Below are 15,807 nucleotides of genomic sequence, written 5' to 3' on the forward strand. Positions count from 1 at the left end.
TTTTTCTGTAATATATAGACTATTATAGTTTTTTTTTTTTAAGTGTCTAATTTATTTTGAAACACGTGTTTTACAAATTAAATGTTAGTTTATGCAAACTTGAATTGAACCATTTCATAAAGACCTAAGGTTTTACAATTGTGCCTTCATTCCCTCGATTAAGTAGAACAATATAAAAAATTGTCTCAAGGCCATAAACTTAGCGACAACAATAACTCTACTTACTCTTAAAGCATCACAAACTACTAACTTCAAACAAAACCACTCATACATAATAAATATATACACAAAATAATTCATAATCTTCTTTCGCATAACATAACGCAGTGGAAGTATATATCATTCCATCTCTTTCTCTAAAAATCATTTCAATTCAAGGATTGCGTTGTTGCATCCATGAAGGAGGAATACGGTCTGAAGTCGCTGGACCAGCCGTAGGAGGGAGACTTCGAACATTAATGTTTAGAGGATATAAACGATACTCGATATCGAGCTCTCTACAAGTTTTTCCAACTTCCTCTAGTAATTGACCTCTTCTTATATACCTCTCTCCCATGTCTTGATGATTCATTCTATGTGTCAACCACACCGCAATTTTCACACTATTCAAGTCGTCAATGTTTAGGTACACTATCATAGGTGCAGGATACCAATAATCCTTCTTGTTGTCTACATAACTGCATGAAAATTAAACATAATAAATAATGTTAAGAATCATAATGTTAAACCTTTAGTATATCGTTTAGGATTTACGGGTTTAGGGTTTAAGAAACCTGAGTATTCTCTGTTTAATAGCAGCTATCTTTTCAGGAGGAGTTGCTATATGGATAAAGAATTCGACCGCGTCTCCCATATCAGGACTTCGGTAATAGTTAGCTATCGGTTTTGTGCCAAGAACACTATTCGGGTATATGATCTTTTGATTATCATATCGCAAGAAAACAGTCGTCAATATGTTCATCTCCTCCACAACCAACTGGTATGCATAAACAATTGATAGATTAGAACAAGGCCATCATAGTAAACGTCAAAAGCAATTTTAATGTATATATAGGAGAGAACAAACCTGAACACCGTCGATTTCGCATCGGTCACCGACATCAAATGGGTGCATAACGAAAAGGAAAATGATGGCTTCGAAAATGGTTTTGCATGAGTTTCCGAATACAAAGGCTACAAGAAGAAGCTGAGAGCTTAAGACTAGCAAGAATCTAGTTGTGGCGATTCCTAGTATAAGGAGCCAGATGACTATGACTATAATGCCAATCACCACATTGATTATGCGGTGAAGCCTGTTCACTGCTGTTTTTGTATCGTTTAAGGTCAAGGCCAGAGCCCTCCGTTCTCTAAACGCCTTAACCTGTGAAGAAATTAACACGAGATTAATTAGATAACGTACGTAACTCTGCTTTCCATGAAAAAGTTTCTTGAGATATATCGAATTTGAGACTTACCACCCAATTCTTGAGGCAAGACTTGCTGATCTTATGGCTCTCTGAAGCTCCTTCAAAGAGATCTATGGCTCTTTCAGACTCCTCTTCACATAAAAAACGCAAGAAGTCTTCCAAATATATGTACCTAAAAACCATATATAAGATCCTCTTTAATTAGTTTAAGCTGAAATCAACCTAATCAAGAACTTTGATATATTTGATGATGAAATTAAAGCTATATATAATCAATTATACCTGGAACCTGGCTCGGTGACATTGTGGAAAATCTTCCTAGCTGCACATTTAGCTTCGTACTCGCTTCGTATCTGCGTGGCGTCTTCATCCTCCTGAGTCGTGTCCTGAATCTGTTGATCCAAAGTAGAAAGAGCGCCTTTTCGTATTATGTTCATCAATCTCTTCATGTTCCAAGCAGATACATTCTTTGTGTTCATTCTCTGCAAATGATCAATCCTAATCCCGTCCCTATTCTTGGAACCAATCCGAGTCAGCCCACCTGGTGCTCTCCCGACTTTCATAAAACTTTTAACAGTCTCCTTTAGAGCTGGAGGCAACCTAGCTCCAGCTAGTCTCTCTAAGCTTTTTACATCCTCTGTTACCTTTTGCTCTTCTTCCTCCATTCTCTGAATCTCCATCAAAGGAGGACCCGAGAGAGTCTCAATTACGTATTGAGTGAACAACGACTCCTGGATCCGATCGAAGTAAGTGCTCATGTGGAACGATGAAGCAAGAACCTTAACCAGAATTGTTTTAACCAACCAAATGATAACAGCTACGAGCAAACACACCAACACTCTTGTCACGTACTGAAGCGGCGTGATCCGAGTCTCTCTTTCGACTTTCTTATCGAACAAGAAATGCCACGCGAGCAACACTAGCCCTAACCACAAGCAGTTTTGAACAGATTTTCTCACACCGTAGACGAAGTACAAAACCCTTTTCCTCCACAGGAAGTTCTTCTCGACCAAGAAGACAATGATTCTCACTATCCAACTCGAGACTAATCTCCCACATATCAACACCAAAACCGTCACTTCCCATTTCCACAAATCTAGCTTCCACCATGTCTTGCGTTTCAAGTTATGTACAGTCAAGCTACAGACCAAACTGGTTACTATCAGAACAAGACTTATCCATTCAAGCAAAAGCCAGATGCTAAGTTTGTCCCTTTTGTATTCCTCCGGTAAATCCTCGTCTAGAAACGGATCTTCCTCTTCTTCTTCATCCAAGACCCCACCTCGACCTGGAGTACCCGCTTTAGGGCTTTTCCCAAGAAACCCAGATTTAAAAATCCCGGATCTCCGACCGGACTTCATCTCTGTTTTGTCAATCGCCGGGTGTGTCGGTGTCGGAGGATCCTGCAATCTTGATTTCGTCTTGTTCCTCCTCAGCATCGGTTTGTTCGAACTACACTTCATAACCTCTGCTTCGTCTCTGTTTCGTCCCTCTTCGTCGCTACTTCCACCAAGAGATATTCTGTTCTGCCTCCGTCTTACAGCGTCGGCTTTAACTTTGGTCGTGAACGGAGAGGAAGACTCAGAAATAGTCGACAAGCCACGTCGCGGGGTGTTGCTTGCAGTTGCAGCACGTGGCGGCGTGTTGCTGTGTAGCTCAGCCATGTTAAGCTCAACATCAAGAGAGATCTCGTCTCCTGAAGCTCTCTGCTTGTGGAGAAACTGACGAATCAGCTTCGCCGGCGGGTCAGATAACTCAGCCGACTTATGCCTCCGCTCCGTCGGCTGCCTGAAATGGAAACTGCCGCCGTCTTCGTCGTCGTCGTCTCCTTTCTTATCATTCTTACCCTTTTCACCATCCCAGAAATCATAACTTGATTCTTTCCAAACATTACCTCCCTCAGCATTGCTGCTTGACCCTGTAGCACCGACGGCTCCACTCTCTTGGCCGTTGATGTTCACGATGAAGTCCCGCCGATCAGTTGAATCGACGGCCGCCATGTTTCGTTAGATCTCTCACAAAGGCAGAAGTCTAGATTTTCTTACCTAATATGATTTCCGGAAAAAGTGGAAAGATTTGTTTTTTTTTTGGTTGGGAAAATTTCAGAAGAGACGAGTGACAGTGTACGATCGAAGAAGAAGATGAGGGTGAGATGTAACCAAGTAAGTAGTAGATGAGTGCAAATAAATAAGCAAATATTAAATATGTTACACAAACAAAAAAAAATAGCAGGTGATATTTTGGTGATAATGAGAAAGGGGAACAAAGTTTTGTTCTCATATATCACAATGTGTAAAAAAAATTTAAGTTTTTTTTTTTCTTGAGGAAAGGTTTGGTAATGCAAACTATGTTCATGATCCAAGTGGTATTTATATGATGTGATGTGATTTGGTGAGTTGAACTTTGTGCTAATTGCTAAAAGCAACAAAAACAATAATAGGATAATTGGTTTTTTTTTTCTACTATGTCCCTTTAGAAAGTAACAATAGTGTACGGATGAAAAGGAACGCCATGATAAATGGAATTTTTTCAAATAATGATAACAAAGGTTTTCGACTATGCAACTCCTCCATATTTTGGGTTGTATACTTTTTTCGGGTAAAACCAGGAATTTATATAGATGGGGATGAAAATAAGTATAACCACTAAGTAGTATGTAAAAAAAAAAAAAAAAATCATACAAGTATTCCACATTTCTATGTTAGTCCTAAATCAAAATATTTCTTTTTTTTTTTGGAGAAGAGAGGTACTAGATCTCTTTTTAAAAGTAGACTAGTTTTACGTGTTCTAATCTTTTGTGTTGTGTCCAATAGAAGTAAGAAAAGAAAAAAACATCCACTTGAGAAATGTTCTTTTTTTTTTTGGTAATGGTGAGAAATGTTCTTCTTCTAATTACTATATAAATTTCGTTCATTCCATTAGACCTACTTTATTTAGTAAGTTTTACCAATTTGACCTATACTATATATTATATTCGAATTCATGTCAGATAGCACTGAAATATAATATTGCTGACTGATTGAGCCATTTTTGTTTGGTTGGTATCATTACAAATCATCATTGATATATGATTTTCTCCGATCCAATATAATCAGCACCACTAAATGTTTTTTTATAACCCTAGTACTAAGACTCGTGTCATCCTCTCGGTGGCTTGGTCCTAATAAGTCAAAATGTACACGAGAGTGGAGTTTGGAAGCTTAATAACGCATCTAAAAAACTAAAATCGTGTTGTTTCTAGCTTTATTTTTAGCATATGTGTTCGATAGCTAAATTTTATGTTTTATTTGTAAAAAAATATCTAAAATAGATATTGCTTCATGGTTAAGACTTACGGGGTGGTGCATGTCTCTTGCTTTTTTGTGCTTTTGTGTGCTTTTGGTTTTTAATAGACAGTCGATTTCTATATTTGGTGTGTCAGCAATGCAGAAAGCATTTTCAGTTATCAACTGTGATTAACTGTTAACATAAATAAGAATGGATTACCATTTCTAAGTTGCATGGCGTGTTTCCCTACCGTTTACATATTTTTTAGCTAGTCGTCACTGATTTATTCGAAAAAAACTTTTGCTATACGTATATGCTATTAGTAGAAATCACACCAATTTTTTTTCTGATAAAGATCACACACAAGTTTTACCATCGCAGGTTTTTTTAAAACCAAATTTGCTTTGTTTTTATCATCATAATTATCTCTTACCAACTTTTTGCTAAAGATTTGTTTTTTTTTTGTTGTCAGAAAGCTAAAAGGTTTGGTTATGTAGCTGCAAATAAGCTTTTTTACCGACTACTATGTAGGCGGTCGGGAGCGAAGAAGTAATTATTTTAGAAAAAACACATGAAAAAAATGGCCCAAAACAATCATGCTGACAATACAAATAAATCCACTATCTTATGCCAGACTGGCTTACGTGGCTACATATAAGCGGCGGAAATAATTTAATATAAAGCCAGTTGGAGTGATAAGAAAGGTACACGTGGTTGGACGTTGTTAGTCGACCTGGCGAATAAATACAAAGGTTGCCAAGAGAAAACGACAGGGAAAACGACTCGTGAGGGATGAAAACGGCATACAAGCCAGATACGCAACAAAGCTAGAGGTCAATATCGACATGGTGGTTCTCTTCTCTCTCGACAAGAGTGGTCACTCCGTGTTGATGCTGAGTATATCTCTTGTAATTATCACTCACTCGACTTGGATATATATCTTATCATCTACATCTCTATTGTTTTGGACATCTTCAATTCTGTTTTGGCTTTCTGTTCTCATTATTTATTTTTCCTTTTTCTTCTAATAATACATATCGGTTTTGGTTTTATTATGAACTCTATTGTTAATGACATGAATCTTTTGTTTTCTATAAAATCAATCTATTCGAAGTTAAATCAGCTGGTATCATTTTCATATCAGACTTTTTTCGGTTTAGTTCACATTTGTTCAATTCGATTACTGATGAATTTGTGGACTAATCTACCTTAAACATCATAATATGGTAGCAAACAAAAATTATTGAATTGAATGATGGTTAAGAAGAATACAATCAGAGTGTAAACCGTGTACGGATCTGTTTGGTCTTTTAACCAAAGGCAAATCATGATATTTGTAAAGAAACAATCCATCAAATTAAATAAGTTGGTCAAATATCTGATTATTGTTGGAAATTAGTTAATTCCATGAATGTCAAGTATTTTTATAAAGAGTGTATTCCCGAATTAGTAAGTAGTTCAAAATAACATATAGGTTGTTCATCAACTACGATACATAAAGTATGGAACCGTTGGAAGTTTCAAGGTATAATAAAAGTAAAAGCCATATTTGGTGACTTAAAATTATGACAGGAAAGGCATAGTTTGATTTTTTTGGAGTGGAAACATTAAAAGAAAATGGATGATTTGAATTTTTATATATTGTTTGTGATCCATACGATACGATCAAGAACCATGGACCACATTTTGTTGGATTTCGAAGGTATCAGCCGGTCTAGTCATCATGCATATAATGTTTTTATCTATGGCCCATCATCTGATTTTGTGATCGTGTGACCACGGAACCGCCGCTCGACCTACCCACACATATTAAAATCAACTATTATATTTTCTAAGTGAATATATCCGTATTAAAGACGTTCAACGGTTTTGATATCATACTTATTCAACAATGTGCATTTCTCTCGGATCTAATTATGCGAAGCATGTATACATACGTTATAAACGTTACAATTACAATACACGCTATTAGTTTACTTTCTAGCATCTTCTGGATCCTATTTTTGAATTTGTATCAGTTACCTACTTTTAAAGTATGATCATGACTAGGTGATACTCTCAGTAATTAGGAATTAGGTAGACATTGAAATCATCTATGATGAAGGAGTTAGGCATACTGTATGATTTTGTTACAGACAATTACAGATATCTCTTTTTATAAAAGTTATTTGGCACACAGAATATCATGTCTCTAAACAAACACAGTGAAAACTGGATAACAAAAACAATATGTTATAAAAATGTAAATATACTGGCTTACCACTAATATAAAATCAAACATATTAAATGGGAATTAAATATATTTTGACTGTTAGATATCGACAAATCGATATACACTTGTGACACTTGCATGATATAATTATAGGTTGAGGTGTATTTTCTGCAGAAGAACCTTCCGCATCCAAGAGCGTATTCTTCCATGGCTGATACATCATACATGAATACCTACCTAGCTACGCACTAGCACTCCAGTAGAAATTGTGACAGCGCTATATGCATGTACCTTTTCCCCATTTAGATTGTTATCCTCTCTCTCTCTCTTTTTTTGTTCCTTTTTGGTTGCCTATGTACAGCAAGAAAACAGCTATATATAACTGCGTGTATATACAACGTATATTTACTAAAAAACGTTATTATTTTATACTGTATTTGCATGCATGTAAGATCACTTTCTTTTATATAAGATTCTGTACATGTGATTTTATATTTTTTCTATTAAAACGGTTGCCAGGATTTGCTGTTTCCATTTTAAACAATTATCTTCTTTATGTTTTTAGATTATGTGTATCAAATGATATTCAGACTATATATATATATATATATATATATGTGTGTGTAAGAATGTCTCCGTTCTCAAACATCATCTATTCATCTGCACAGAAATATATATATTGTGAAATTAGTTTTCTCATTCGTTTAAATAATATTTTCGTAGCATGGATCCGCGATTTATATGCTTTATATTGCTGTCTTTTATCGTACAAGCGACCACAGGCAGTGGTACATAAATCAAACTTGTTCAAGGTTTAATTTATAAATTTAATTCTTTTAGTAATCACGTTCTAACCTGTTGTTTTTTTGTTTTTTTTTTTGGTATTTATAATTAAGCTCCTACGAGGAACATAACAGTACCAGCACTGATAGTATTTGGAGACTCAATCATGGATACAGGAAATAATAATGACATCCCCACTCTTCTTAAGGCCAACTTTCCTCCCTATGGTGTAGATTTCCCTGGTGCTATTCCTACCGGTAGATTTTCAGACGGGAAAGTTCCATCCGACATCATTGGTATAACTCATTAATACAAACTCCATATATATATCATTTTGGTTTTGTAATTGCTTTAGTCTATCTGTGTCCTTATTCTTATTATAATGTATTATATATTTTATAAAAACATTGCAGCGGAAAAATTAGGGATAGCAAAGACACTACCACCATATTTAGGCTCCAATCTCAAACCAGATGATCTTCTAAAAGGTGTAATCTTTGCTTCTGGAGGTTCCGGTTATGATCCATTAACATCTACAGTATTGGTACGAATATTTTTACATATATGTTATAGTTTTAATTGATTTTTTTATAACTATTCCTAATTTTCTTTTGGTTTTCATATTTTTTTTTTCAGTCTGTCGTATCGATGTCTGACCAACTGAAGTACTTTCAAGAATATTTATCAAAAATTAAACAACACTTTGGAGAAGAAAAAGTTAAATTTATATTGGAGAAAAGTTTGTTTCTAGTGGTCTCTAGCAGTAATGATCTCGCTGAGACTTATTTGGTTCGATCGGTCGAATATTGTCGTAACTCATATGCTGAATATCTTGCTCAATTGGCATCAGATTTCATCAAAGTAAGTTTCTTTTTATTATATGTATAATATTATAAACCCACATCATTTTAATCGCAAAAGTAACCAAGAAATGATATCTCAATTCTTGATTATAACGTGTTAGGAATTATCTGGACTTGGAGCTAAATACATCGGAGTGTTTAGCGGAGTACCGGTTGGATGTGTACCCGCACAAAGAACACTATTTGGGGGGTTTACAAGATTATGTTTTGAAGATTTGAATAACATGGCACTTCATTTCAATTCAAAGCTATCTTCTAATTTGGATGCTCTAACGAAAGAGCTGCCCAGCAGAGTAGTATATATTGACGTTTACGAAACTCTTCTTGACATCATAAAAAATCCTACAAAATACGGTAACTATGACATATGAACTGATATTTTTTATTCCATTAACGTACATAAATGTTATATGATTGGCATATATAATATATACTTTTTTTTTTAATTTTTGTAGGATTTGAAGTAGCAGATAAAGGATGTTGTGGTACAGGATTAATTGAGTTGATGGAGTTGTGCAATAAATTTTCTCCGTTCACATGTTCGGATCCATCGACTCATGTGTTCTTTGACGCTTATCATCCTAGCGAAAAGGCATATCAGATTATCACTGATAAATTGATGGATAAATACCTTAAGTACCTAAACAATTAAATATGTTTAGTCCAGTGATATTAGTTCATTCAACGAGTGTACTTTGATTGTTTTTCCCTTATTTTTTTTTGTTCTACCATCATTTAATAACAGTGTTCAAGAAAGCGGTCTAGGCGGCCGCCTAGGCGCCGTCTAGGCGCTAGGCGCTCAGCAGACGTCTAGATGACCGCCTAATCCGCTTAAAATTATATACATTTTATTTTAATATTTATTTTTGACTTTTAAATTACATATAATTAAATTATTATGTTTTATATCTATATACGTAATTATAAACATTTATATGTTGTTAATATAACTTAAATAAATGTATTTTTCTTACCGTTGTTTATAATTTATAATTTTTTTTATTTTTATAACATATATTTTAATATAATTATATATATATATATATATAATATTTTATGTTGTAAACGCCTAAACCGCCTAAAACCGTCTAGGCCCCGATTAAGCGTTCTAGGCGCTAGGCGTTGGGTCACCGCCCAGATACCGCCTAGCACTTTCTTGAACAATGTTTAATAATAAGGATTTTTTTCATTAATGTGATTATATTTGATTTAGCTTACGATTTGATTACACTCATTTCTGTTATCTAACCGACATTAGCCTAATTATTGTGTACCTTTGCGTCATAATGGGAACTTAAATTAGGGTAACCAACAAAAAAAAAACACTCATGAATGTGTTTTGATTTAAGGGGGAATGCATGTCGTATTGCTCTAATAAAGTTAATTACCATGATTTACGTAAATGTTACAAAATTATTTAATTCGAAGATAAGTAAAAAGCTTAATGCTGAAGTTTAAAAATTAATCACGAAGCAATCGTTACATAATCTTCCCTAATTTTTTAAGTTATCAACAATTTAATTATTGTTGTACACCGAAAGTGGATTTAATCAAGGTGGCAGTAATTACACAACACTAAATCCAAATTACTGTGGAGAGCCACCTGGTCGATGTGATAAATTAGTGACAGCACATACGATTGAAATGATAAAATAAAAATAGTAGGATTGTTGTACTGGTGACTGGTGTGGTGACTTCCCCCACGATAAAGAGTTAAACTGAAAAAGGAAAGTAACTTATTAACTTTGCGAATTAATTAAATCGTTACAACTTACAACTTTACAACCTTAGCAGATGTCGGCAACTTTAGTTTCTATGCGCATGTGTCTATAAACATATTTACAGTGTTAAATTTTAGTTAAACACATACATTATTCTTTAAAGATAAAATACCGAATAATATAAGTTATCGCTATGTACTTTGCCCCTATTTATAATCTAGATTGTCTTCTACAGTTCTATATCCCACAACCAATAATTCAAAACAAAAGATTCTCATTTTTTTTAAGATATGAAATGGGGGCCATGTAGTATCAGGGAACTGTGGTGAATGAGTGGTCAATAATTTAATGAGCACGTTGACAAAAGAATGTAATAGATAGGCCCCCACGGAGAGAATCAATGGGAGAGGCCTTCGATTATACTAAAAATGATGCATATTAAGTTGTTATATATTAGGTATAGATAAGAAGATGCGATTTATATCTTTAGAGTGATGGTTTATTATATCGTATGCGTTTTAATACCTTTGGCTCTTGGCTTAATATGTTTATGTGTGACAAAAAAAAAAAAGTTTGTGTGAGAAAGAGGCTATATCAAAGTGGCGGTTAGCCAAGACATATATGATTTTATTTCAATTCTTGGGGTATTGGCGTATTGCTATCAGTGCATGCCTGCATGGCCGTAACTCGTAAGCTGAATTTGTGTACAAAAACTAGTTATATCTCTAACTTCTTCTTAAAATACTTAATTATTCCATTATAAGTTACTCAATACAGAAAACACGATTTTCTTTTGACGATTTATACCACGTTGACTAACAATTGGATAAGCGAAGTGGCGGGGACAGAAAGAGTAAACACAATTAAGATGAGATTTTGTGTTTCGAATTCAAACTCACGAGTCATAACAAAGATATATAGAATACATCATATTAGGGGATATGGAGATGCGATGTGATAAGAAGATACGGATTTGTCATGCTGCTTTACGTAAATGTTATATACTAATTCATATAGAAATTTTTGATTGAAGATATATAAAAATATTGATAGTGAGGTTTGCAGAATCTAGCCAATAGCTAGTTCAGTGTATTCTGACGGCAAAAAAAAAGAAGAAGCTAGCTTATTAGTGTATTCTTTTGCAGATCTGCTTCTTTTGTCTCTAACATGATATGTATTCTCCAATAAATTTTGAGAATTAAAAATAAATAAGAAACGTTCTGGCCTATAAAAGAGCAAGCAAGAAAACAATCATTATATTTTCTAATATTATAAGTTATATATCAACAAATTTTACTATTATTGTACATCCCAAAGAAGATATAAATCAAAGTGGCCTGGGAGTACACTAATTAAAAAGAAAAAAGAAGAAAAAAAACCCTAGAGATAAAAAAGAATCGTTCGGTTTGATGATGTGATTATATTAGTGCCATGCAGCACATAAAAATAAAATAAGAAAAGTAACTTATCCAACGTTCAAAAAATTTAATCCTTATGTACAAACAACTTACAACGTTAATAATTTAATACCTTATTCTCCTTTTATCTGTCGCTACCATGTAGGTGGCAACTTTTATATTATAGTTTATACGAATGTCCATTGTCCATGAACATATTTTACACTTTACAGTGTCAACTCTAGCTATTTATATGTAATATATACCGATTAATCATCTATGTTCACTTTGGCACTTTGCATTGCTTATTTATCTTATTAGTTGCATTTGCCTGTTCACTTGCATAAACCCAAAACGATTCTCTCATTTTTTTCCAAAACTGTGCTCATATCTAGGCCTCCGGATAATCAAAGAGCTAGGCCTTTTTAATAAATAGGCCCATTTGAGTGACGTGATTGTTTTTTATCACTAAGCGAGAGAGTTCGGTTAGGTTATTATTTGATACTTATCATCACCCTCTACTTGGCTGAGAGGGTTTCTGGATAAGTAAGATGCCGTGAAGTCAAAAGTACGAAAGGGGGAAGACTTGAAGAGGTTCCTCTTTGGGTGGGGATGGGACAAAGAAAGATTTGATATTTTAAGGAAGTGAACACTCAAAAAAAAAAAATCACAATTTGCTTGGTTACAACTTGTTTTGCGTGAGGGAGAGAGGCATATCATCATCATCACCAAGTGACCCAACAGGTATTTCGAAGTGGCGGTAACTGGTTTAAGGTGAATCTGTGTGCTTTACCCACTTCGCGTCATTCAAAGCTCTTCTCTCTCTCTCTTTCCAACTTTGATTCCATGGCCATCTCTGTAACGCTTTGATTACTAAAGTCCCTAAATTTCCGATCTTTTCGTCTTTGTCTCCCCTGTTTTGCGAGTTTCTGTTGAGTGTGTGTCAAAACCCTAATTTTGACTTCAGCCCTAATTAGATAGATCCTGGGTTAAAGTGTTTTTTTTTTTTTTTTTCTGGTTTTACACTCATAAATTTCCGAGCTTTCGGTGTTTGATTTCGCATGAGGATTTGAATAAGCAAGGAAAAAGAGAAAAAGATGTCAGTGGAGAGATCTATTGAAGCTTGGGAAGAGGTTCAACGACATGGGCAAGACTTAGCTGATCGACTTGCTCAAGGTTTTACGGGTTTGATTCAGATAAACCCACCTTCGTTTCCATGGCCGCCGAGTCATCACCATCTTCACAAGGCGAAACTGTTCGATCTCGAGTTCCCAAGTCAACATTTCAGTGTTATTAGGGATTCTAGGTTTGGTATTAGTCAACCCATCAACGGTGTCTCAGCGATTCTCGATATTGGGAATAAGATTGGTCAAGCTGGTGTTGATTTTGGTGCTGGATTGAACGTTATGGTTCAGCAATTCTTTAGGAGGTTGCCTTTGCCTATACCGTTCCTGCACGACGACAATAACAAGCTTGTTGTCCTTGTGGAAAGTGAAAGGAGCCATATGGCTTATGTGAACACAAAAGGTGATTTGGGATTGGCTGCAGAACGGTTGAGGGATTCAGGGTTTTCTAAAACTGATGATACTGCTTCTGTTACTATGTCTGAGGAGGAAGTTGCTGATTCCTACCTAAGAACGGCTGGATTGCTTGGAAAATCGAAGGTACTAGTTTTCAACCGACTTGAGGGTTCTTGTTCTTCTGTGTTTCACCTGAATTTGTTTGTTATAGCAGTCTATAAATAAATGTTTTTCCTTTAAGTTTATAGAAAACGGGTTATAAAGAATGAGGATGTATAGCTTTTAGAAATATAGATGCTGGTTTGATCCTTATCTGGTGAGACTAGAATTAGGCTGTGGTGATGTCACTGTGAATCCGGGAGAAACTAGTGATATTTCGAAGCTAATTAAATATAAACCTACTGGGGACTAGTGATGTTTTGAAGCAAATAATGCAAGCTTGGACACTGTGCTGTGGGTTTTGAGGAGTCTTCTCCTTCTTTTTGGTGCTGTTTAGTGAAGTTACTGCAAGACTGAAAGTTGTTTCTTTATGTTTGTTTTATCTCTCTCTCTGCTTATTGATCTAGTAACTGTATATTTCTCGAGGAATGCAGGGAACAATTGATATGTCATCAAGTTATGACAGTAGGACAAATGGTATGGAACATTCATTGGCAGCCAGAGGAGACCTCTGGAGGGTAGAAGCTTCACATTCGAGTTCTACTGCAAGCGATGGAAATTCGTCTCTCTTTCTTCTCCAGCTTGGACCACTTCTCTTTCTACGTGATTCAACGCTTCTTTTACCGTTACACTTATCAAAACAACACTTGCTCTGGTATGGATATGATAGGAAGGTATGCTTCAAAAAAATTTCCTACTTCAGTTACTTTTTCTCATGTTAGAATTCTATCCTGAATCTCATGTAATTCTGTTAATTGGCGTGACAGAAAGGTATGCATTCACTCTGTCCAGCTATATGGTCAAAGCATCGAAGGTGGCTTATGATGTCAATGCTCTCTCTCAATCCACTAGCTTGTGTAAGCTGATCTTTCCCTTAAAGCTACTGTTATGTTCTCACTTATCTGGAACTGATTCCCTGAACTTGTCGTATTTGTGCTTGGGACAGTCATTTATGGATTTGCAATTCCCAAACGGGCAGTTGACATATGTATCTGGCGAAGGACTGACGATAAGTGGTTTTGTGCCTTTTTGTGGCGGTCTTCTTCAAGCACAGGGCCAATATCCAGGAGACATGAGATTTAGTTACTCTTGTAAGGTTAGATAGAGATAGGAACCCATCATGATCCATGTGGAGCTTATTCTCATAGGAAACTTAATTGTCGTTTTGTAAATATCTTTGTTTGTGGAACAGAATAAATGCGGAACCCGAATCACACCAATGGTACATTGGCCTGACAAATCATTTGCGTTGGATCTTTCTCAACCCTTGGCTTGGCGTAGATCCGGACTACTGATGAAACCGACAATTCAAGTCAGGTAAACAGCTTTTTCTAACCCCATTTCCCTCTCAACTTATAAAGAATTTGTTGAACTTACATAATTCATAAACCGGAGCAGTGTATGTCCCACATTCGGTGGAAGCAATCCGGGGATTAAAGCAGAAGTTATTCACTCGTTGAGGGATGACTTGAATCTGATATGTGGCTACGCGCTCAACGCACATCCTTCAGCATTTGCCTCTGTATCTGTAAGCAAATCTTCTTATTATTTCAGTTCTCTCAAACCTGACTGTTTTTTTTCTCTCTAGTTACTATAACTTCTCTATCGAAAACTGCAGTTGGGTCGGTCGAAATGGAATGGGAACATTGGACGAACGGGAATAGTTGTTAGAGCTGATACTCCACTTGCAAATATTGGCCAGCCTTCTTTCTCTGTCCAGTTTAGTAACGCTTTCGAGTTCTGAATCTTTTCGCAATTATAACATAGAAAGATTACAGTGTACATGTACATATGTTTGAAAAGAGTGCTGTTCCCTTCAGTAACTTTTGTATATGGTAGTTTACTACTCGGTTAACCCACGAGTCTGTGTCTCTGTAAGTCTGGCAGATATTTTCACCACGTTAAAGATTACAGTGTCACATTGCTTGGTTTCTAGCCCTATTGGTTTCAACTTATCGATGATGTTTTTTTTTGTTTTGTTTAAAGTTTTGAAAACAAAGTGTATTAAATTACGTACTTTTATATATATGTCTAGTGGCAAGTGGGTCACTGACACTTACAGTTGGATCGTAGGTCCATAAAGACTAAATGTATCAAAAGTTGGTACACGAAGACATTAACTGCAAACCTAATTAGAACCCGTGTTTTTAATTCTGTTTATTCTAATAATCCAATTTGATGATGTTTTGACCCAAAGGAATTTTAACTACGTACATTTTCTCTGAATTTTTGGGTTAAAATATAAGAGGAAGAAAATGTTCACTGAACGAATTCCAAATGCCGTACATACTATTATAAAATAGTACGAAATACTTTTGTGGACTCGATTCTTTATTGAGAAATTGTTACGTTAGAAATTGACAAAAGGTTCCACTGAAGATATGACCAAAGGTTTGAGAGCTGTTTGACGACTTTTCATAATTGTTAATTATCGAAAACAATGAGTGGTTACTTTTTTTTCTCGTCTCGATTCTAATAA

General features: G+C 35.4%; 3 protein-coding genes across 3 annotated transcripts; 2 read left to right on the top strand and 1 right to left on the bottom strand.

Annotated features, from left to right (window-relative positions):
* Window positions 1-88: 88 nt before the first annotated feature.
* Window positions 89-3,960, bottom strand: LOC104779502 (mechanosensitive ion channel protein 5). Its single transcript, XM_010503870.3, has 5 exons — window positions 1,689-3,960; window positions 1,455-1,578; window positions 1,067-1,360; window positions 774-976; window positions 89-677 (listed from the first exon to the last, which is right to left on the bottom strand). The coding sequence occupies exons 1-5, from the start codon at window positions 3,404-3,406 to the stop codon at window positions 374-376; spliced, it is 2,643 nt and encodes an 880-aa protein (XP_010502172.2). The 5' UTR covers window positions 3,407-3,960; the 3' UTR covers window positions 89-373.
* A 3,558-nt stretch (window positions 3,961-7,518) lies between these two features.
* Window positions 7,519-9,743, top strand: LOC104704864 (GDSL esterase/lipase At3g14820-like). The gene is made up of 6 exons (XM_019245159.2): window positions 7,519-7,673; window positions 7,782-7,964; window positions 8,082-8,212; window positions 8,305-8,529; window positions 8,633-8,885; window positions 8,987-9,743. Exons 1-6 carry the CDS (start codon window positions 7,610-7,612, stop codon window positions 9,181-9,183), a joined length of 1,053 nt encoding a protein of 350 aa, XP_019100704.2. The 5' UTR covers window positions 7,519-7,609; the 3' UTR covers window positions 9,184-9,743.
* Window positions 9,744-12,137: 2,394 nt separating this feature from the next.
* On the top strand, window positions 12,138-15,263 carry LOC104779513 (uncharacterized). Its single transcript, XM_010503881.3, has 7 exons — window positions 12,138-13,313; window positions 13,763-14,002; window positions 14,096-14,185; window positions 14,275-14,424; window positions 14,521-14,645; window positions 14,727-14,856; window positions 14,947-15,263. Exons 1-7 carry the CDS (start codon window positions 12,747-12,749, stop codon window positions 15,070-15,072), a joined length of 1,428 nt encoding a protein of 475 aa, XP_010502183.1. The 5' UTR covers window positions 12,138-12,746; the 3' UTR covers window positions 15,073-15,263.
* Window positions 15,264-15,807: the final 544 nt, after the last annotated feature.

Source organism: Camelina sativa, chromosome 1 (assembly GCF_030686135.1).
Source record: "Camelina sativa cultivar CO46 ecotype springtype chromosome 1, ASM3068613v1".
In the NCBI taxonomy this organism is placed as follows: domain Eukaryota; kingdom Viridiplantae; phylum Streptophyta; class Magnoliopsida; order Brassicales; family Brassicaceae; genus Camelina; species Camelina sativa.